The sequence below is a fragment of the Heterodontus francisci genome, chromosome 9, assembly GCF_036365525.1.
Source record: "Heterodontus francisci isolate sHetFra1 chromosome 9, sHetFra1.hap1, whole genome shotgun sequence".
In the NCBI taxonomy this organism is placed as follows: Eukaryota; Metazoa; Chordata; class Chondrichthyes; order Heterodontiformes; family Heterodontidae; genus Heterodontus; species Heterodontus francisci.
Genome location: NC_090379.1, coordinates 57567229 through 57591609, shown reverse-complemented (window position 1 = coordinate 57591609; position 24381 = coordinate 57567229). Strand labels below are relative to the sequence as shown.

The 24381-nt window shown below is 42.5% G+C and overlaps 1 protein-coding gene across 1 annotated transcript in view; it reads left to right on the top strand.

Moving 5' to 3' along the window:
* LOC137373793 (glia maturation factor beta-like) overlaps positions 1–24098 on the top strand; it is a 29840-nt gene extending 5742 nt beyond the window's left edge. The window contains exons 4-7 of the mRNA XM_068039167.1: positions 1508–1559; positions 3067–3147; positions 4892–4965; positions 21983–24098. Of these exons, the coding sequence (XP_067895268.1) occupies positions 1508–1559; positions 3067–3147; positions 4892–4965; positions 21983–22054 (279 nt within the window). The 3' untranslated portion in view covers positions 22055–24098. The remainder of the gene's footprint in view (positions 1–1507; positions 1560–3066; positions 3148–4891; positions 4966–21982) is intronic.
* The last annotated feature ends 283 nt before the right edge of the window (positions 24099–24381 follow it).

Sequence of the window (24381 nt, the reverse complement as noted above, 5' to 3'; positions counted from 1 at the left end):
CATGGGATGGTGCTGTGGGAAGGGGACAAAGTGTCAGGGGTAATGGAGAAGTGGACCAGGGTCACGGAGGGATGATCCCTTCGGATTGCTGACTGGAGGGGGAGATGCGTTTGGTGGTGGCATCACGCTGGAGATGTGGAGGATAATCCTCTGGATGTGGAGGCTGGTGGGGCGGAAAGTGAGGACAAGAGGAACGCTGTCACAGTTCTGGGAGGGAGGGGAAGGTGTGAGGGCAGAAGTGCGGGAAATGGGCCGGACATGGTTGAAGACCCTGTCAACCACAGTGGGGGGGAAACCCTCGGTAGAGGAAAAAGGAAGACATATCGGAGGCGCTGTTGTGGAAGGTTGCATCATCAGAGCAGATGCATCGTAGACGGAGAAACTGGGAGAATAGAATGGAGTCCTTACAGGAGGCAGGATGTGAAGAAGTGTAGTTGAGGTAGCTGTGGGAGTCGGTGGGCTTATAATGGATATTAGTGGATAGCCTATCCCCAGAAATGCAGACAGAGAAGTCAGGGAAGGGAAGTGTCAAAGATGTACCATGTAAAGGTGAGAAAAGGGTGGATATTGGAAGCAAAGTTGATTACAGTTTTCCAGTTCAGGGCGGGAGCAGGAAACGGCACCAATACAGTCATCAATGTACCGGAAAAAGAGTTGGGGCAGGGGGCCTGAGTAGGACTGGAACAAGGAATGTTTGACACATCCCACAAAAAGACAGCCATAACTAGGACCCATGCAGGTACCCATAGCAACACCTTTTACTTGAAGGACATTTAAAATTTTTTTTATTTTTTAACCATGTACCTGCTTTTCATGTAGTCAGAGCTGCTTATTATTCCGCTCTTGATAGTCTCTCTGGACTAATGCTTTGTCTTTTATCACAAGCATTAACACATGCTTTGCCTTTGTCCCAGGACAGCTTTGTTATTTAATCTCTCCTGCCCTATCAAACACCTTCCTTTGTGTTTTCTTCCCCCCCCCCCCCCCCCCCACCGGCCTCCACTTGCTTAAAAGCTAATTCTTTTCTAACCGTTGTCAGTTCTGATGAAGGGTCTCAGACCTGAAACATTATCTTTGTTTCTCTCTCCACAGATGCTGCCAGACCTGCTGAGTATTTCCAGCACTTTTTGTTTTTGATTCAGATTTCCAGCATCTCTAGTATTTTGCTTTTATGCTAATGTAATGATATTGGCTCCCCATCATGTGTAGTCCTGTGTTTACCTTTATTAAGCAGGATTGCCATACTTAGAGCACAATTGTCATTCTCTTCTGTATCTGACTCATGAAGATAAGCTATATGAAGGTAAATGCTGTGACCATGTTTCCAGCTTGGACAGGACAGCTATGTCTTAAGATGGGAGCAGCCAAGGGCTCTGTATAAATGTGAGCAAGAAAAATTGTAAAATGTTTTTAAAAGCTGTCAGCATTTCTTGCATATTACAGTAGACCAACATATTGCTGGTAAAGTGTATATATAACTTGTACTCTTTGCTTACTTTTAATTTAGGATATTTCCCCAGAAGAACTCAAGAATGAATTACCTGAACGCCAACCCAGATATCCTTTTCTTGATTTTTAAATTTTGAGGTCGTATTTATCTAAAGGATTTTTCCAGATCATTTGTGCACAAAATAACGTAATTTAAATGAATTGAATATGAAATTTATGTAATGAAAAATATAGGGGTTGAATTTGAAGCAGACTTCCTCACTGGAGGGAGGGAAATGTTTGGTAACCATTTGCTACTATATGCCATTTTTAAGTTGATTCTAATTATTGGCTGGTTGAGTATTCTCTAAAACTAAATGCACATCAACCTATAGGAATGACTTCTAATCGCCAACCTTTGTGAATCGTGTTCTACATCACAATTGGAATAAAGTACTTTTTCATTTGATGAAAACTATATCTAAATGGATGTGTGGATTTTTAAAATCTTTCGATTTCTTTCCTGAATCAGTGGCATGAGGAGCTCATCAGCATCTAGTTGGAGTGAAAGATCAAGGATAGTAAGAGTCAGTAGGCTATTCTGTCATATGGTTTGGAAGTGTCTTTGCAGCTGACTGATAACTTGCTTGCCAAATAGCTATATATTCTCTCTTCAGCAGGGTCACTAAATACATGCTAGGAATGACTTTTTGGGCATTTTTTCCCCCCCTCTCCACCCTTAGATGTATTAGATTAGTCAATTCAGTATTGATGAGGGATTGACTTTGAGACCTTGCTGGTCGATGAAATGTGGTACCACACCAACAAATAAGAGCATATTTATAGAATTTTATGCTAGCAGGCCTTTTAAGCAACCAATTAAACATTGATATTTTGGTAGTTGAGGAAGCTTATTAAGAGTTCTTTAACCAAAGCATAAGAAAGATCACAGTAATTAAATTGAATGGAGAGTCTGCAATTAAAGGGATTGTTGTAGCAATTTAAAAATAAATAAATAAATATATTTATGCAGGGCTGTACAAAATGGAAGGTTTCCCAGGTCCACCTATCTTCTGTGTTGTTAGCTGGACAGCACTGAGGGCATTGCAATTGGTTTCCGGTGTCTCCAGGCCATGACTCCCATGCCTAATTACTATCCTAGGACCTCTGTTGGACCTGTGTGGTTGAAACAACAAGAAGGATTTCTTCTGTAATTCTCTTACTATATGTTGAGATGGGCTAGAAATGAAATTGCCAGCTGGAACCACTTTGGAGAAAAACAAGTAAAGCAGGATACCTGGTTGAAATTTCAATGTTTCAATGATTGCTTTCTTGCAAGCTCTTTGATTAGTATAAATGAATTAGTATGTTGTTCACTTGAATCAATGGAAATGTGTGAAACTTGTTTGAATCTATCCAAAGAAGGAATAAATTGTGTTATCCACATATTTGCATATCGTGCATCACACATTAAAGCTTTTTTTCTAATTCAAATTCCAAGATAATGGTATAAAAGGCCATTTGACCCATCTTAAAATAGAAGGGGCAGATTCACTATCTCAAATGTTGTAATGTTTTCTCCTCAAAGTCTAGGTGATCATTTTAAAACTACTGTAGTTTTTTTAACTGTAACCACATTTGTAGTGTACAGCTACAGATATAAACATACCGATGGAAGGATCTCCTATCCACTATGCTTTATATTCTTTAGTCCTTGTGGTAAGTGGCCAATTTCTAAATTTTTTTTTCAATTTGCCTTCATGTCAATGCATCACTTGTGTATGATCTTTGTCTCAACAAAATAATGATGGGCTGGATTTTGTTGTCATACAGAAAATGGCAGCCGCCCCGCACGGGACCTGCGCCACTGCGATTACATGGCGGGCGGCCACTTAACGTATTGACAGCAGCTGTTTTTCCCCCCCCCCAATCATGTGGCAGGGACGGCATTGGTGATGTCATTCATGGCTGCCCCCCAAAACCCGACGTCTGGCTGAGAATACAATCCAGCCCGATGTGCGGACTTGCTGCCTGTTCTCTCTTCAAACTTTAGCTTACTAAACGCCATTCATGGTGTTGCCTTCTTTCCCCCCCCCCCCCCCCCCCCCCCCCCGCCCCATACAGTAAATCATGCATAGTTGACCTCTTTTCCCCTCCTTGGTGGTCCTAGCTTCTTGTGAATGGGAAAGTGAAGGCATGTGAGTGCTGTATGTCGAACTCAAGATCAAGAATGGATGGGAAGATTGTGGGGCATGACATTGAAATTTATGCAGAGATCATTTAAATATTTAAACTAGGATCCTGTCGTAGAGTGGCGGAGGTGCTGCTACGGAGCCTTGCTGCTGCCAGGAAGATATGAACCAGCAATCTGGGCGCGGGCTCCGTGGCAGCTGCTCTGGTTCTCTGGCCCCTCCTGGAAACCCGACGTCTGGCTGAGAATACAATCCAGCCCGATGTGTGGACTTGCTGCCTGTTCTCTCTTCAAACTTTAGCTTATTAAACATTTTCCTTTGTTACTTTTCTCATGTGGATGGTTTAGATTTTTAATTTTTGGAAAATTATTATATTTTTAATAAGTCAAATGTTGCTTCACAAGATTCCTGTTTTCTGTAGTGGTGCTTGATATATGCATAATCTACTGAAGTAGGATTAGAATGTGCCTTGATCTTCTCGAATCTTGTGAAGGGTGGTAAATCTTCAATTCAAAACCAAAACTGCTATCTTGTTCCTTGTTTCTATGTCGATGTATTGCTAAATATATTCAGAATTATTCAAAGCAGTTTAAGTATGATTTGCATAAAATCTATGGTGAGATTAGTATTGTAAATTGGTGGAGGCTGAAAAGACTGCTGACTCGTGTAAACAAGTAAAATCACGTGCCTTTGGCATTAGTCATAGCAAATTGTTGCTCAAATACTTGTTTGAGATATTGCCATGTAACTCAACAAAAAAAATGCACTGTTGGTGTTGCCATTATACATTTTTTTTTCTCCTTTCCTGTATGGAAGATGTCTAGACTCATTGCAAATTCTGCAGCAAGGGAATTGGTCATGTGTCCTAACACACTGGAATAGTCTTAACATTGTAATGCACTATGCCAGTTACCAAACGCTTTCTAAATAGTAAGAAATTAATGTAAATCCGCAGCTCTTATGTTTATTTCTTACAAATAGAATAATCCACTCCTTTTCCTCTTCCACAAACAGAATATATTTATTTCCTTTCAATGAGGATTGATTTCTCATTCCTGCAGTGACTGGTGGCCATAGCAAAATTCCCTTAATTGAAATTTGATGGAATAATAAGGCTATTCCATTGATGAGTTGAAATGTTTTTGTGAACACTTAGTGATTTGTTGAATATAAAACTGCAGAGCTAATCAGTTACTTCTGATGCAATCTATTCTGATTTTTAAAAATTAGTTTGTAGTTTGTAATGGCTTTCTGTGGCTTTTGATTTTTAGGTTGCAAGCCTGAACAGCAAATGATTTATGCTGGTAGCAAAATTGGATTAGTGGACGTTGCAGAATTTACCAAGGTGAGAGTTTATAATTTAACTGTTTTATTTTTACAGAGCTTGTGTATTCAACTCTTATTTTTACAAGCAAATAACTATAACCTGCCTGTTTTTATAATGGTTTCCACATTAAAGTGAATATTTGGTGGTGGGGCGGGGGAGGGAGAAGTGGTGGTTACAATTGAATGAAGGTTAAAACAGTTCCTCTTTGACTGAAATTAGTCTCATAGTGCTGTTGCTAGCAGAAAGCAAACAGTCATTGGCATATTATAAGAAAGGCAATTAACTGCAAGTTGTTTGCATCACTATCCGCTGGGCTATATGTTGTAGAATTTCTACCTGCAGTTGTTCTGTATGTTTTATTTCCCAAAGCTGTAGAATCACATTTTTTGCATTGCAGCATGGAATTGTGTGTTTCTACAATAGAGAAACAACTACATCATTGTAGTTCCTAACTATCTGACTGCAGTCCTTCTCCAATGTTGAGGACCAATACAAGGAAACAATACATAGTAGATCATGGGTGCAAAATTCAATGGTATAGCGCCCATTTTTTGGTGCTACTGGTGCCATTTCAGTTCCAAAATGGTGCATGTCTGCAAGGGATGACGGTGGTGTAGTGGTAATGTCACTGGATTTGTAATTCAGAGACCCAAGCTGATATTCTGAGAACATGGGTGCAAATCCCACCATGGCAGCTGGTGGGATTTAAATTCAATTAATCAATCCAATTAATAAAATTGTGGAATTGAAAGCTAGTCTTAGCAATGGTGACGATTGATTGTCATTAAAAACTCATCTGGTTCAGTAAGGTCCTTCCTGTAGGGAAGGAAATCTCCTGTCTTTACCTGGTCTGGCCTACATGTGATTCCAGACTCTCAGCAATGTGGTTGACTCTTAACTGCCCTCCGAAATGGCCTAGCAAGCTATTCAGTCATTCAAAACTGCTGCAGAAAAGTTGTAAAGGAATAAAACCAGGCGGAACACCTGGCATTAACCTAGGCAGCGGAAATTGCAATTGCAATGCCAATCCCTGCCCTGTTGACCCGCAAAGTCCTCCTTAGTAACATTGTCATAGAGGGATACAGCACTGAAACACCGAGTCTGTGCCGACCATCAACCACCCATTTATACTAATCCTACATTAATTCGATATTCCCTACCACATCCCCACCTTCCTTCAATTCTCCTACCACCTATCTACACTAGGGGCAATTTACAATGGCCAATTTACCTATCAACCTGCAAGTTTTTCGCTGTGGGAGGAAACCGAAGCACCTGGCGGTCACAGGGAGAGCTTGCAAACTCCACACAGGCAGTACCCAGAACTGAATCATTGTCGCTGGAGCTGTGAGGCTGCAGTGCTAACCACTGCGCCACTGTGCTGCCCGACATCTGGGACTTGTGCCAAAATTGGGAGAGCTGTCCCACAGACTAGTCGAGACAAAAGTCATGCTTATGGAAACATACCTTTTAAATGCAATGTCCCAGAGACCACCATCACTACTCCTGGGTATGTCCTGTCCCACTGGCAGGACAGACTCCCAAGATGTGGCGGCACAGTGCTGTACAGTCAGGAGGGAGTTGCCCTGGAAGTCATGGGATCATAGGAAGTAGGATCAGGAGTAGGCCATCAAGCCTGCTCCACCATTCAAACAGATCATAGCTGATCGTCTTTCTCTATGCAATTTTTTCCCAGATGCCTTGATGTCATTAGTATCCAGATATCTATCAATTTCTGTCTTGAATATGCTCCACGATTGAGCTTTCAAGCCCTCCGAGGTCGAGAATTCCATAGATTCACCACCCTCTGAATAAAGAAATTCCTCTTCATCTCAGTCTTAAATGGCCTGCCCCTTATTCTGAGACTCTGTACCCTGGTTCTCGACTCAGCAGCCAGAGAAAACATCCTATCCACGTCTACCTTGTCACGTCCTGTGAGAATTCTGTAAGTTTCAATGAGATCACCGCTCATTCTTTGAAACTCTAGAGAATACAGGCCCAGTTTCTACAATCTCTCCAATATAAGACAATCCCAGGGATTAGTCTGGTGAACCTCCGTTGCACTCGCTCTATGGCAAATATATCCTTCCTTAGATAAGGAAACAAAAACTGTACATAATATTCCAGGTGCAGTCTCACCAAGGCTGTATACAATTGCAGCAAAACATCTACTCCTGTACTCAAATCCCCCAACATATCATTTGCCTTCCGAATTGCTTGCTGCACCTGCATGCTAGCTTTTTAGTGACTCGTGAACAATAACACCCAGGTCCCCTTGGACATCAACACTTCCCAACCCCTCTCCATTTAAGAAATACCCTGCCTTTCTGTTTTTTCTACTAAAGTGGATCAATTCATACTTATTCACATTATATTCCATCTGCCTTGTTCTTGCCCATTCACTTAGCCTGTCCAAATCCCCTTGAAGCCTCCTTGCATCCTCCTCACAACTTGCATTTCCACTTAGTTTTGTGTCATCAGCAAATTTGGAAATATTACATTTGGTCCCCACATCCAAATCATTGAGAAATATAGAACAGCTGTGGCCCAAGCACTGATCCTGGTAGTACCCTGTCAGTAACAGCCTGCTGTCCTGAGAATGACCCATTTATTCCTACTCTCTGCTTTGTCTGAAACCATTCTCAATCCACAGCAGTATATTACCCTCAATCCCATGTGCTCTAATTGTGTTTATTAACCTCCTTTGTGGGATCTTATCAAAAGCCTTCTGAAAATCCAAATACATCAAATCCACTGGCTCTCCTTTATGCTACATGTAACATCCTCAAAGAAACTCTGAGGTTTGTCAAACATTGACTCAATATTGACTCCAGACCCCATGAAGTCTCATGGCATCAGGTGAAACATGGGCAAGGAAAACTCGTGCTGGTTACCACCTACTGCCCTCCCTTAGCTGATGTTGAATACCACTTTGGAGAAGCATTGAGTGTGGCAAAGGCACAGAGTGTACACTGGGTGGGGATCTTCAATGTCCATCACCAAGAGTGGCTCAGTAGCACCACTACTGACCTAGCTCGTTGAGTCCTGAAGGACATATCTACCAGACTGGGCCTGTGGCAGGTGGTGAGGGAACCAACAAGAAGCAAAAATCTAATAGACCCTGTCCTCACCAATCTACCTGTAGCAGATGCATCTGTCCATGACAGTATTGGTAGGAGTGACCACTGCTCAATCCTTGTGATGAAGTCCTGTCTACACTGAGGATACCCACCATCATGTGTGGCACGACCACCATGCTAAATGGGATAGATTCAGAGCAGATCTGGCAGCTCAAAACTGGTGCTGTGGACCATCAACAGCAGTAGAATTATATTCAACCACAATCTGTAACCTCGTGATCCGGTATATCCTGCACTCTACCATTACCCTCAAGCCAAGGGATCAATCCTGGTTCAATAAAGGGTGCAGGAGAGCGATGCCAGGAGCAACACCAGGCATACCTCTTATTTAAAAAAAACAAAATGTAACTGGGTGAAGCTACAACACAGGACCACATCCATGCCAAACAGCAGAAGCAGCATGCAATAGACAGCGCTAAGTGATCCCACAGCCAACAGATCAATCTAAGCTTTGCAGTCCTGCCACCTCCACTTGTGAATGGTGGTGGACAATTACAGGAGAAGGAGGCTCTACAAACATCCCTATCCTCGATGATGGAGGAGCCTAGCACATCAGTGCAAAAGACAAGGCTGAAGCACTTACGACCATTTTTGGCCAGTAGTACCAAGTGGATGATCCATCTTTGCCTCCTCCTGAGGTCCCCAGCATCACAGATGCCAGTCTTCAGCCAATCTGATTCACTCCGCATGATATCAAAAAACTGCTGAAGGCACTGGATACTGCAAAGGCTGTGGTCCTGGCAACATCCCAGCTGTACTACTGAAGACATGTGCTGCAGAACTGGCTGCGCCCCTAGCCAAGCTTTTCCAGTATAGCCCCAACACTGGCATCTAGCCAATAATGTGGAAAATTGCCCAAGTATGTCCTGTCTCCAAAAAGCAGGACAAATCTAAAGGCCAATCCATCCATCAATCTACTCTCGATTATCAGAAAAGTGATGGAAGGTGTCGAGACAGTGCTATCACATGCCACTTAAACAGCAACAACCTGATCACTGGGTTCTGCCAAGGCCACTTGGCCCCGACGTCATTACGGCCTTGATCCAAACATGGACAAAAGAGCTGAACTCCTGAGGTTAGAGTAATTTCCCTTGATAACAAGGCAGCATTTGACAGTGTGGCATCAAGGAGCCCTAGCCAAATTGAAGTCAGTGGGAAGTTGTGGGGGCGGGGTTTAACTCTCCACATATCGAGCACAAAGGTAGATGGTTGTAGTTGTTGGAGGACAATCATCTCAGCCCCAGGACATTGCTGTAGGAGTTCCTCAGGGTAGTGTCCTAGGCCCAACCATCTTCAGCTGCTTCATCAATGACTTTCCCTCCATCATAAGGTCAGAGGTAGGGATATTCAGTCATTGTACAGTGTTCAGCACCATATGCAACTCCTCAGATGCTGAAGCAGTCTGTTGCCATATGTAGCAAGACCTGGACAACATTCAAGCTTGGGCTGATGGGTGGTAAGTAACATTCATGCCACACAAGTGCCAGGCAATGACTGTCTCCAATACGAAAGTATCTAACCATAACCCCTTGACATTCAATGGCATTACCATCACTGAATCCCCCAATATCGACCATTGACCAGAAACTGAACTGGCCCAGCCACATAAATACTGTCTCTACAAGAGCAGGTCAGAGGCTGGGAATTTTGCAGTGAGTAACTCTCCTCCTCTCCCCCAAGGCCTGTCTATCTCAGCAAGGCACTAGTCAGGAGTGTAATGCATACTCTTCACTTGCCTGGGTGAGTGAAGCTCCAATAATACTCTTAAGCGCAACACCATCGAGGACAAAGCAGCCCACTTGATTGGCACCCCATACAGCACCTTCAGCATTCGCTTCCTCCCCCACTGACGCACAGTGACAGCAGTGTGTGTCATTTCCAAGATGCACTACAGCAATTCGCCACACCTCCTTCGACAGCAGCTTCCAAACCCACAACCTCTCACCACCTAGAAGGACAAGGGCAGCAGACGCATGGGAACATCACCATCCACAAGTTCCCCTCCAAGCCACACACCATTTTGACTTTGAAATATATCTCTGTTCCTTCACTGTTGCTGGTCAAGATCCTGGAACTCCCTTCCTTACAGCACTGTGGGTGTACCTGCACCAGATGGATGCAGCAGTTTAAGAAGGAAGTTCACCACCACCTTCTCGAGGGCAATTGGGGATGGGCAATTAATGCTGGCCTTGCCTGTGACGCCCACACCGCATGAAACAAATTAAAAAAAAATAAAAATAAAAAAAGCCATTTTTGGGCATTATTGCAGGTGCAGAGAACACGTGCCAGAACTATGCAGAGTAGGCTGATTGTGGTGTCAACAAATGTTGATTTGATGCCAATGCTGTCATTTTGGAGCTCAACCCTCCAGCTCATATCCTGTCTCAACTTTGCACAGCTGAACATATGTTCAGCAGGAATGACTTCCCCTCCCCCCCCCCCCCCCCCCCCCCATCAGTGCTATTTCAAGGGATCATCAATTACTTTCAGGTTAGTTGCTGATTGATTTCTATGCCTATGGCTGTTGCTGAGTTTCTAGCAGTGTTTAGTGGTTTGTATTGTTACTTAAAGTTGCAAAGTCATAAGTGAGTGTTGTGGCAGGTGCTAAAGGCCTTGGTCCTGATTTCAACGGTGTTGGACAAAACCCTTGCTCCTAGACCTGGATGCCAGAACTGTAGTCTTGCAGGGCAAGGATGACATTGCCAGTGACTGAGAGCATTTATGCATCTGGCTCCTTCCAGACTGAAGCAGGTGTTATTTGCAGCAACTCAAAGTTGTCCACTATTACATAAGAGAGGTCACTGAGGCTTTGAGTGCCAAGCGAGCTGAATATGTTGTATTATTTCTTGCCGGGGAGGGAGCGCACAGGTTCCAGGCTTACCCGATGGTGCAGGTGCCATTGACTGCACGCATGTTTCTTTGTGGGTGCAGGAAGTGGCATCAACCGACATGTGATACAGCAGTTGGAGTCTTGTTCGCCACCTAGTCACGTGTATTATAGAGCTCTCTTGTAAACTTGTTAATTCATAATAAAGAACCCACTCTTTAATTACTATTCGACTCAAGATTGTCTGGTACCTTTTATTGCTTTTATCAGCAATAAACACAATATGGTGGGATTGATGTGTATTTGAAGATCACAGCGTGGAGGCAGCAGTACTGCAGATAGGCTCAGCAATGGTGTTCAACGGGAACAGCGATCTCAAGCGAGACATTGGGATCAGCGATCTCTCCTGTTGGAGTCCATCGAAGACAGGGCAACGCAACACATTGCCTGAGGTAGCAGTGGCGACAACACTGTTAGGTTCGGCCATCGCTGAATTCGGTGCTCAGGAGTTTGAACACCCAAAAGGGGGTTGTTGTTGTTTCGACAGAAACCAGCATGAAAAGGCAGGAATTGGGCTCTGGAAAAGTGAGCAGAGTCTTTTCATGTTGGGGCTGCGGAGCGGCAACACCATCGTGTGTGGTGTTTTCCCGCCATTATTACTTTGTGGGCGGAGTTTCTGCGATTGCAGACTGAACAGCGAGACATGGGGTTAAACCTACACAAAGGGTCAGTAACCAGAGGACATGGAGTTTGTGATTGCCAAAATAACCAGAAGCGACATTAAACTTTTTTTTTAAGAGCCTAATTCAATAGTAACATTCAAAAGCGAGAAATCCTTGTATTGAAAAAATCTACTGAGCTATGGAAAACAAGCAGAGGAGTAGATTAATTGGATCTAGCAAACAACTGGCACAGCCATGATGGGCTGAAAGACCTCCATCTGTGCTGTCAGTCTATGATCCAACAAAGTCACACACCCATTCATAACGAACATACTGCAGGCACTGGGCATGGCTGAAGTCCAGCGCTGTGTAGTCAGCCGACCTGCAACTTTTTTCCTCTTCACGGAAAGTCTCAAAATAGAAAAAAAAAAGAGGGAGTCATTTAAAGGGGAAACCTCAGCCAATGATTCCTGCAGACAAGAAATTTGGTGGTATGACTACCTGTCAAGGAATTGGAAATCCCAAGATTTCCACAAGTTCCAACTCTTCAAACAGTGCATGGAGTTGTACTTTTTGAATCTTGCTGTCTCAGAGCTTGACAGGCAACGATCAAAATAAAAATTGTGATTGGCAACACCTCAGAGGAACACAGCAAGACACTGCACTACATTAGAGGGGCAGCTGAAGGTCCAGATTAATTTTGGAATCCATTGCCTGGAACTGATGTCATACAGACAGCAGTACATGGAGACCATCCATTAGTTTGTAAGCAGATGCCGCAAAAAAGGACATGTCTGTGATTTCTCGGAAATTGAGTTATCCGAATGGATAATGGAATTGGTTATTGCATCTACCCCGATGGAAGCTTTTCAGAAAGAACTACCAGACAAAGAACAAGGGTATGACATTGAAAGTCTCCTGAAAGAAAGCAGGAAATTTGAGGCCGTACTTGCAAGCAGGTAATCATAGGCGAGGTAACCGGATCACCTCAGCAAAACAAAATATGTGGCAATGCGATTTGATGCACAAATCAAAAAATTGTCTTGCTTACTTGTATTACTTCAAGGTGTGTGGCAAGAAAGGGCACTGGGCAAGGCTGTGCAGGAGGTCTAACAATGGAAAATTGGCCAGAAGTCACAGCAGGCCACGACTTGACCACAAACAGCGCCTTATGGGAGAAACAGGAATATATCTGTAAGAGGTCAATCTAAACACGGACATGTCCATGATGTAGACAAGGACATGAGCAATAAAGACGCACTTACTGTGTGAAAAGATTTTTCACTTTAACAGTGGCACACCAAATGGATGCAGTTACACAGCAGGAAGCATTTATAAACATCGACATTATATGCCCAGAGAAGAGTGGCAGCACAAGTTGCGACTCAAGGTCGAAACAGAGGCAAATGCAAATATTTTGCCACTGAGCAGATTGAAGGATATGTACCTGGCAAGATGGGAAGCCATGGTGCAACCTACAAAGGCAAGACTTGCTGCATCCAACGGTTTTCTGATCAACTATATGGGAGCATTAACGATGGAGTGTAGGTACGGAAACTCTTCATGGTCACAGCTACTGTATGTAGCAAGCTTAGAATCGTGACAATCCATGAAATCAGCAGTGTGCCATGGATTCACAGCCAAAATAGATGTGATCCCATTGAGTCCATTAAGGATTTGCAATGAATGTACCCAGATCGTTTTGACACAGTGGGAAGTTTCAGAAGAGATGCTACTCTACATAGGAGGGATTACACCATTCCATAGAATGGTGATCCACCAAGAAAATGTAGCATCCACATCAAGGACAAGCTGAAAGCCAAGCTGGATTCCATGGAGAGGCAAGGAATTTATGCAGCGTGTGCAGCAGTGTACGGATTGGTGCAGCTCGATGACGGTTGTATTCAAACAAAGACAGTATCATCGGGGTATGTTGGACCCTAGAAGGCTGAACCAGGTGTTAAAATGATGTCCTCCTAAAATCCTCACTTTGGAAGAGTTAAATCCAAAGTTTGCGAGAGCCAGATTCTTTCGAAGCTAGATGCAAAACACAGTCCATCTCTGAAGGTTCGCGGGAGTTAACCACTTTCAGAACTCCATTTCGAAGATAGTTTCTTTGTGCTTACCGTTTTGGTTTATTTAAACGGATGGATAATATCACTTAATGTTCCTGGGTGTGTCTGTATTGCAGACGATATAGTAGTTACAGGCAGCACAAAAGAGGAGCATGATCGGAATCTGCATATCCTAATGCAAACAGCCAGAAAGGAAGGCCTTGTATTCAATAACAAGTGGTGTGCTGTTAATGTGAGACGCGCCAATTTTTCCGGCTCCATCTACTCTGATACAGGCATAAGAGCGGATCCCAGAAAAGCAGTGGATATTCAGTCCATGGCTAGTCCACAAGACAAGGAAGACTTATGGAGTTGTCTTTGTCCATTTAATTTCCTAGCTCTCTACATCTCAATTTTCTGACGTCTTCATCTTTATGGGGACTCCTCAAAAAGGATACACCCGATCTGTGGCATGAGGATCACGAGCGTGCATTTGATTTGCTGAAACAATCACGGTCAATAGAGGCATGTTTATAGTAGTACGACCTGAATAAAAGTACCAATTTTCAAGTTTATGCTTAGTTGAAAGGTCTTGGAGCATGCTTGTTGCAAGAAGGCTATCCAGTTGCTTTGGGTTTGAAAAGTTTATTGTCCACGTAGTCCAACTATTCCCACATAGAAAGGGAAACGCGAGCACTGGTGTTCAGAATCACCAAGTTTCACACTTCTCTCTTTGATAAGCATTTCATAGGTGAGACGGATCACAAACCATTGGTAATTGATATGGCAGAAACCGCTGACACCACCACCTCAACTACAACAGCTATTAAGGTGCTAGGGTATGATTGTGAGGTCAGATATAAGCTTGGGAATCGTATGGTTACCTCCAACACCCTAAGCAGACTACCCAATCCAAAAAAGGTCTGAAGACATTCAATTAGACATCCAGATTGACAAAGTCGACAGAGCTGGAAGGTCTATACCAGAGATTTGATGCAGTTCAGGCAAAGGAAGCGTGAGGGCCTACAGGAATAAACTTCCAAGACCCAGTTTTAGAGGAGTTATGGCAACTCATTGGATATGATCTTCTCTATATACCAGCTATAAGAAAAGTGTAGGGAACAGTGTACCCCTTTACCTTACTTTTAGATCTCTCAAGGCATTCGCGCAATCAGCGGAGCAGGGCTCTACAAGATGTTGGGGGAAAAGTGACTGTCCGCCGAAGCTCTGTCTTTTCATCCGCTGCTTCCATGATGACGTGCACTGCACAGTACAGTTTGATGGCTCCACTTCCGACACAGTTTTGGTGTGAAACAGGGTTGTGTCCTAGCTCCCACTCTCTTTGCTATCTTCTCCATGCTCCTGACCTTCACCTTCCCTGCAGATATGGAAGGAATCTACTTGCACACTGTCAGATGGCAAGCTCTACAATCTTATCAAGGCTGAAAGCGAAGACAAAAACACATTGTGTCCTGATTAGAAAACTCCCCTACGCTGAGTGATGCTGTGCTAATCGCTCACAGGGAAACCTGGCTATGAAGATTCCTAGACACTCTCCCATGCCTGTAACTTGTTCTCCTTGACTGACTATCAAGAAAACCATGGTCATGGGGCAAGGTGTTGCATCTCTGCCCCTGGTCACACAAAATAATACCCCACTAGAAATAGTCAGCAAATTCTGCTACCTTGGGTCCATAGTGACAGACAATCTTTCCCTCGATGCAGAGCTCGATACACGTATGGAGAAAGCAGCTACCACCTTTGGTTAACTTGCAAAACGTGCATAGGATAACCCCAAGCTGATGGTTTATAAGGCCTGTATTCTCAGCACTGTGCTCTATGGCTGTGAAACATGGGCGATTTACAGCTACCAGGAAAAGTAGCTCAATAATTTCCATGTTTGCTGTCTCCAGCGCATTTTGAATGTAACCTGGCAGGACAAAAATCACAAATGCAGCAGTCCCCTCAAAAGCAGAGCTGCTAAGTGTGTTGGAACTAATCAAACAGAGGCAGCTTTGGCAGATCGGACACGTCCGCAGGATGGAAGACAGTTTCATACCTAAGGATCTTCTGTATGGTGAGGTAGCCGGGGACAGATGATCAGTGGGGTGCCCAAACCTCTGCTTCAAGGATGCTTGCAAGCGTGACATGAAGGCCCTAAATGGCAACTATCGCACCTGGGTGTTACTAGCTGAGGAAAGAGGGAAATGGCGACACATCCTGTAGGCTGATGCGTACTACCATGATGACCAGTTGCTACAGCAGCTTGGTAACAGGTGCCAATGTCAAAACATCAACTCGGTGTCACTTGGTAGCTTCCTGTGCAGCATTTATGGCAGAACCTGTCTCTCGAGGATTGGCCTTCACAGCCATCAGCAAATGTGCACCAAGAGAAAATACCCCACCGAAATGGATTGTTTGCTGTGTCCATCTTTTGTAGATGGAAGGATGCCAAACAAGGCAACACATTGTCAACAAATCGCCTGACACGATTCAAAAAGTTCCTGTGGGACTCAATCTATTGGCCATACTGAGATGAGTTGGGGGCTTCTAGTGGCATTATCTTCAAAGGAAGACCGGTGTTAATTCCACAGACACTTTTTGCCTTGACATTCTTTCACAGTTGTACCAAGGTGAAACGGGCATTGAGAAGTCCAGAAGACTTGCACGCAAAACTGTCTATTGACTGGGAATTAATCGCGCTGCTCGCTCGATGTCACTGTTATGTGATGAATGCCAAGAGCATCAAGCTAACATAAGGAGCTGCTCCATCTGCATGAAATTTTGTCACCACCTTGATCAAGGATAGCCACTGACCTCTTCTCTGTTAACGGTGACAATTATTTATTGCTAACCCATACACTTCTCCAAATTCCTTATAATCTGTCAGTTGAGGGGCATGTCAAGTGCATTGGTTGCATAACTATCAGCACAATCTTTAGTTTATTTGGACCCCGGAAGAATTAGTATCAGGTAATAGATTGCAACAGACTGTCAAACCATTTGAAGACTTGTAAGAAATGGGCAGTGAACCATGTCACATCACCACGTTACCCTAGGTCGAATAACCTAGCCGAAAGAATGGTAATACATTTGTCAAGTCATTGGTTGTGAAGTGTCGTGAAACTAGACAAGACATGTACATAGCCATTTTACACCCAAGGCAACGCCAATTGGCACAGGATTACTATCCCCTGCGGAAGGCAAATCAAGACAACCCTTCCAAGTTGTTATTTCATGAGATCTTTGTCAATACAGGACCAACTGTTGGCAAAACAAAAAATGAAAGCTATGCATGATAAACATGCAGGTGTGGAACTACCACTATTACAGATTGGACAGAAGGTCAGGGTAATCCACCTGCAAGGGAAAACATGGTTTCCCGCAGAGATGTCCAAAATCTACAATGAACCAAGGTTGTATGAAATAATCACCCCAAATGGAGCAGTACTAAAACATATCAGCTGAGGGAACTAGCTAATAACATTGTGCCTGACAGTCGTATTGCTTTGAGAACATGTTCAGAGCTCAATCTGCAAAACGTAGCGCAAAAAGGTAACCAGTGTAATGCTCAAGCACAGGATGACTGTCAGCGCAAACACAGGAAGAAAAGTTGACAAATCTAATTCTCAACCAAGCTACACCGTGATCAGATCGAGTCAATAGACCACCTGTACATTTTAGGGACACTTGACTAAAGGACATGAGTCAGTGCATATGTAAATATTGAAAACTCTTCTGTTTCATTGTGTACATAGTTTATCTTTTGTGTATTTCCATTTTAGGAAACTGATGTTGTGATATCGCTAACAGTTTGAATGCATCATGCATCACAGGAAGTGACATCAGCCAACACATGATCATTTAGTTGGAGTCATGTTGGTCACCTAGTCACACGTGTATTATAGAGCTCTCTTGTAAACTTATTACTTCACAACAAAAAACCACTGTTTAATTGCCATTCAACTCTATTGTCTTGTACCTTTTATTACTGACAAGCAATAACGCAACAGGTTAGGTGCTGCTGCCTCTGGTTATGTGCCACTTTGTCCTTTGTGAGAGAGAGAACTGCCATGCGTGTGGTTCAGTGTGTTTGGGTAATGTGGCTGTCATGGTTGAGCAGTTGGCAGTGTGTACAATTTGTTAGATGTGGATGTGTGGCTTGCAGCAGTGCTGAGTGTGAGAATGAAGTGCAGCTCTGAATATTTAGTATGAGTCATGACTGGTAGGTAAATGGGGGGTGTGGTGAATTGAGTAGTAGGTGAGGTTAGTGGTGCAGTTGGTAGGATAGGGCATTTGAAGATGCATTCACTAAACCTGACCACTTTTGAGGCCATTGAATTTCACTTGGTACTGCATTCAGGTCCTCTGGGCTAAGCTGCTGACATTGACTGCCACTGCTATCCAGTTCCTGCTGAGCGTTTCTCTGGAGGGCCACTTTGCCCCCAGCAGATAGGGACATCTCTCCTCCTCAATACCTCTCAAGCAAGGCCCCTAGTACAGTATCGGAAAACCTTGGAGCCCGCTCTCTGCCAGGTGCATTTTTATATCTTTCCCAAGTCAGACTCACTTTTTAGAATGACTTCCAGCACCTGTTGAGCCACAATGCACCTCCCCTTTAAGAGATTCAGGCTAGCTTTCACTGGTGCTAGCCCCTCATTTTGCATCTGTTACGGACAGGTAGGAAATGATGGTGGTTTCCCTTTTCACCTCTCAACTGACTGCAGACGGTGTTTTTTTGGAATTGTATTTTAACCCTTGAGTATTTTAATGGTCAATAAGCAGATTAATGATGGGTTTTCTCATCGGTTTGAAGAAGGATGAATGTTAAAACCCGAAAATCTGCAACTTCACGCACGCATAAGAAGATAGGGATTAAAAGATAGCATGCGTTTAGGTCTGGTGTTTTTTTTTTAAAAGAGTTCGTTGTGAAACCTTTTTTGTTTCCCAAGAGGAACATTTAAACAATGCAGGCCTGTTTTTCCTTTTTCTCCTGGTTCACTGGAGTCCAGCTTTGGAGAGTTTCAGGTGGATGGATGCTTGATTGCTGACTACTTTGGTTAAATCTTTGTTACAGTCCAATGACGACAATCCTGTTTCAGTCTCTCAGATGTGGGAGTTTTCAAAGGTCGCCTTTTCGTCTGTCTCTAGGTCGTTTTTAAAGATGGTATTCGGCACGGTCGTTTTCTTGACTGGAATAGATCTTTCTCAGCCTCCTGGCTGCTGGCTTTCTGCACAGAAAAGTCTCTTTTTAAAAAAAAAAAAATCAGGCTTAGTTTCTGTCAGGTGAGCAAAGTTGCTCTCCCCTGGTGTTTTCATACAGCGTCTCTGAATGTGTGGCCATTGTTAGACAATGGTGTTTGAATGTTGCTCATCTTGGTGTTTGGTCACACCTATTATCCTGAGTTTGGATCTGGAGACTGTCTGCAAAGGTAATTGTTAGTCCAGCTGGTTGAAAAAGGTAGTTGAGTGGGGCTATTGGCATTTCTGATGCTTTCTTCAAGGCTGATCCAGACATCATGGGTTCAGTCTCCAGTCACTATGTATATTCACAGTGCAAGAAAGGTCACCTGACCTTACTCCATTTTGTTTTGTAGCAAAAGTGTGTCCATTTTTGGGAGGTTAATTCATCAGTTTATAGTTCATAATCGCTCCTTGCGTGAGCGTGACACATCATCTCAGGCGTGCAGCCATCACTGCGGTTAGCACTGACTCTGCTACAATCATTTGAAGACCCATTCTTGCTGAGCATTGTTCTTTGTGTGCCATCAATCCTGCAGTACCCTGCACCATGTGAGCTTAAGAAATGAATGTTGCAAGAATCTCGGCTGAAACTAGCTTTGCTGACCCCTCATCCAAGCATGAGGATGTTTCAGGAAGGATCAATGGCTAACGATCAAAAGTGGAAACTTTGTGCTGTTTGTTTTCACACTCTGCAGTGCGTTGATCCTGAAACCAATTTTGGTTGTCCAACTGCTTATCTGTTTAAGATCAATTAATTTGGCATACATTGGGACTTTCTAAACCTAGCATCTTCTGGTCTATGTAGCTTATTACCTTGAGTGGTGAATTTGCCCATTAGGTCATTGGGGGAACTTTAAGGTACAAAATTATACTCCCTTTATGTTGAGTGCACTTGGGAATGGACTTCCTAGAGACTTGCTTGCAGCTGATAATTCAAAAAGGCTTTATAATGTTTTCCACTTCAGTATTTAGGAGACATTGAACTTGAGCATTATGTTGTTTGACTGCAAGCTCATTGTCATGTTCTTTTGGGCCTCCTTATCTCGAGAGACAATGGATACGCGCCTGGAGGTGGTCAGTGGTTTGTGAAGCAGCGCCTGGAGTGGCTATAAAGGCCAATTCTGGAGTGACAGGCTCTTCCACAGGTGCTGCAGAGAAATTTGTTTGTTGGGGCTGTTGCACAGTTGGCTCTCCCCTTGCGCCTCTGTCTTTTTTCCTGCCAACTACTAAGTCTCTTCGACTCGCCACAATTTAGCCCTGTCTTTATGGCTGCCCGCCAGCTCTGGCGAATGCTGGCAACTGACTCCCACGACTTGTGATCAATGTCACACGATTTCATGTCGCGTTTGCAGACGTCTTTATAACGGAGACATGGACGGCCGGTGGGTCTGATACCAGTGGCGAGCTCGCTGTACAATGTGTCTTTGGGGATCCTGCCATCTTCCATGCGGCTCACATGGCCAAGCCATCTCAAGCGCCGCTGACTCAGTAGTGTGTATAAGCTGGGGATGTTGGCCGCTTCAAGGACTTCTGTGTTGGAGATATAGTCCTGCCACCTGATGCCAAGTATTCTCCGAAGGCAGCGAAGATGGAATGAATTGTCATGTACTCCATGATAAAGCCTGCTTTCTTCCACCTCCAACATTGCCTAACCCCAAACAAGCATTTTTTGCTTCCATTGTAAAACTTAAACTTTAATTCATGCTTTCCATCATCTTGAGGCTGGAGAACCACTGCAAAGTAAAAGAAGGGTGACGTACAATTCCCTCAAGGCGTGCATGTATGCTAAGAAAGCAAGCTGAATGTAATATTGTGGTATACACAACACAGAAGGAATATACCCATGAGTGGTCCTATCTTGGATTTCAAATGGATGTCTTGAATTCACAGCCTGATCAGGATGGCTGGATAGATGGAAAAGGTGTCTTGATTAGGCAGCTGTTATCTAACCTTGACAGCGTTTTATTTTTTAATAATTAAGAACATGTATTTCCAGAGGCATTGTCTAATGGGTAGCATATTGTAAAATATATCCAATAAGATGCTTAGTGCATATGCAGATGTGGTTGCAAGTATAACCAGGACCTTTTTTCTTTTTCTCGTTCTTACCACCCCCCCCCCCCCCCCCAAAACACCCACCCACTTGTATGTAACAGCACGCAGGTTACTGTTAGTTGTCGTCAGGAAACCTGTTCAGCCTCTCATTCTCGAGCAGCTTACCTTCAACTCTGTTCTGGCCAGTCCTGTCTAATTCTTGGATAATTGTCAAGTTGGGCCAAATGGAGATTGAGTATCTTTCTCTATCAACCCCAGCCCCATGCTAGTGTTGCAATTGAGGATCTGAGATGCAATTCCCAGCTGCTGCTGTTAGTCTTAGAAATGGAAGCAAATGGATAGTAGAAACTAAAAACAATCAAAGTGAGATATCAGCATGGGGCAGTATGCCTGTGGGCACTTCCTGCACTTGTTGAGCCAACATCCACAATGGCATCAGTGCAGATGAATTCAAAGCTGCAAACACTTCCTGGTACAAAGAGGGTAGATGAATGCTAAAGGCCGCATTCACCTCTGAACTGCTATTGAAACAGCTAATAAGGTATGTTTGGAAGATGGTGATATAAGTCCAAAAGTAATCTTAGATGCAATCTGCTTTTGTCCAAGATTTCTAAATTGTTTCATAATCATTAAACATATGAAAAATTTATTAAATCGAGGCATTATCCAGTATTCTGCACTCTTATAAGCCTGAACATTTAGCATCAACATATGTTCCAGCGGAGGTCATTTAACAGTTATGCATTGATTGTTCTGCTTTCTCAAAGCCTGGGGATACTGTTCATTGTTGAGGTTTCAAGTCCAGTACAATTTGGGAGCTCCCTTTCTTGAATAAGATTAAAATTTTTCTTGACCAATTTTTTTCTGAATTGCAGAAATAAATTTTTGTCTGTAGCAAAACAGACAAAAATATTGTCCTTGCTCATTAATGATGTGTGCTACGCTATTAGATGGTTGCACAAAAAAAAGTATCCAGAATTGAGACTAATTTGTTGCAGTTCAGAGGTAAAGGAGTTATTGGATTAGTGATTTCAGTATATATTTTTCTTTCAGGTCTTTGAAATAAGGAGTATGGAAGACTTCAGTGAAGAATGGCTCTGCAAAAAATTGGGATTTTTCCGTTAGAAGAATGATTTGCGTTTTGCTCTGTATGAATTAACATAAGCTTGAATTTTAATATTTACTTCACATATAAACTGGAAAATTAAATGATTTTTATACTTTTGTTTCAAGATAGAATGGATTTACACTGTCAAAATGTTGAATGCAGTTTTCCAAGAAAATTAACTCTTTAAGCGCTTCACCTTTTTGTTTTCTTTGTTCTTTTTTCGTGTGAGCCAGAAAAATAAGGAAAGACCAGGGTTTGCTGGCACATTTGGATAGAGCAGTCCTTTGACCTCCTGGATCAAGCAGAGGACACCAAACTACTTTCTTCCTACTTGGTTAAAGGTCATAAATTAATATTTAGCTTTAACCCCCAGTTTGATACTTGACATTTACTTTTTCTTTTGAGTAAGAAAACTAAATTAAACAGTGGATGATTATTCTTGAGTTCAGCATGAACCTATCCAATGGTTCTGTCCTATACTACAAGTAACCTGAATTTTTCTGCTATTGCTTTAAAACGGAAGAATGTTATATCCTATCCCTATTGCCCTGGCATAACTTCAATGTCTGGTACTTTTCACTAAGTTCAATGAACATTTGAGAAACCCAATTTATCTGTATACTAATCTTTTACATAAAATGACCAAATAGTTCATAGTATTGGTTGATCAAATTTTTTTTTAAGCTGGCTTTATTTTAAAAAGGGACTGTTAAGGAATTTAATTTAAGTATATTTGGAATTCTAGAAAGTATATTTGGAAATGTGAAGTTTGTTCAAGTTATCCTAGACTAAAATGCATTCTGCCAGAAACAAAAATAAACACATTTTCTCACCTTAGCAGTTTGGTCTACTTTTTGCACCTATCCAGATTATTCATCTCAAACCTATAAACCCCTGTTCTTTGTTAATCAATTTTTAAAAATTATTTTCAGTTTTCATCCTTTAGTAACTTGTGACATTCTACTCCCTAATTTGATATTTGTGTAAACTACTCCATAAACCCAAATCATAGTTCCCCAAGGGAAAATCCATTTACTTAATTGTTTAATCATATGAACCGTAACTTTATTGGCTAATTCCAAATCCCCCCTCCGCACCCTACCCCGGTATCCAAGGGAGCAGATGGTCTACTATTATAATACTTCCAGTAGCATTGCAGGAAGCATGGGAGCATTCTTGAGCTTCCTGTTTCCGTTTCTCCATGCCTCTATGTAGTAATATAGGTCAGCATCAGAACAAACCTGTTTTTTTACCACTCTGCGTTCCTTTTCTTTCTATGGTCTTCAAATTAATCCACCTATTCCACCATTAGGAATTCTTTCTAAGAATTAATCTCTTGGATTTGAATTGGAAGCTAATAATCCAAATGGCATCTTAGTATGAATAGGATGGACTTTACCAAATGGATATTGGTTATGTACAAGAAAATCTAAAATGCCAATTGTTACATATGGTATAAATTATAAAGTTAATGCATTCAGTGCTTGAAGAGTTAATTAGGCATGCAGTAGGTATCTGAAATATTGCAATGAGTGATTTGTTGCAATGCCTATGGCATCCTTCCCATGGAAGCTGCAAATACTATTTCATTTATTAAGTGGTTAAACTCTTTGGGGACTATTAAGAAATAATGTTCAAACTAATTTTACATGCATCTAAATACATACAAGGAATAGTTTTTGCACAATGGCCTTTTATTAACATTCTACTTTTCTAATGAGCATTCCAAAATGACTGCAATTGTGAAAAAAATGTCGTATGCTAACTTGTGCTAAATTGATAGAGGAAGTTTAACGCCTGCATTTACCTAGTGCTTTTTGCTCAAATGAAAAAATTCTAAGACATTTTCAAATTAAGTTTTGTACAGAGGCTGCATTTTGGTTGCATGTTAAATCCTCGCCATTTGAAAACAGCTCAATACGTTATACAAGATGTACCTATTTTCTAAGCTACAATTGATGTTCGGCACAGACTCGGTGGGCCGAAGGGCCTGTTTCAGTGCTGTATCTCTAATCTAATATTAAAACTATTGCACAAGTATTAATAAACATGTCCACATTATCTTGGCCTTTTATGGTGCTTCAGAATTACAGTTTAAAGTGAGCATTTTTATGTTTTAGCTTTAATGATTTCATATACCCTCATTCGCACCTTTTGTTACCTCTAGACTTGACTATTCTAACACTCTCCTGACCAGCCTCACAACTTCCACCCTTCATGAACTTGAACTGATCCAAAAATCTGTTGCACATATCCTATCTCGCACTAAGTTCCATTCACCCTATTACTTCTGTGCCTGCTGACCTATGTTGGTTTTCAGTCTGGCAACATCTCAATTTTAACA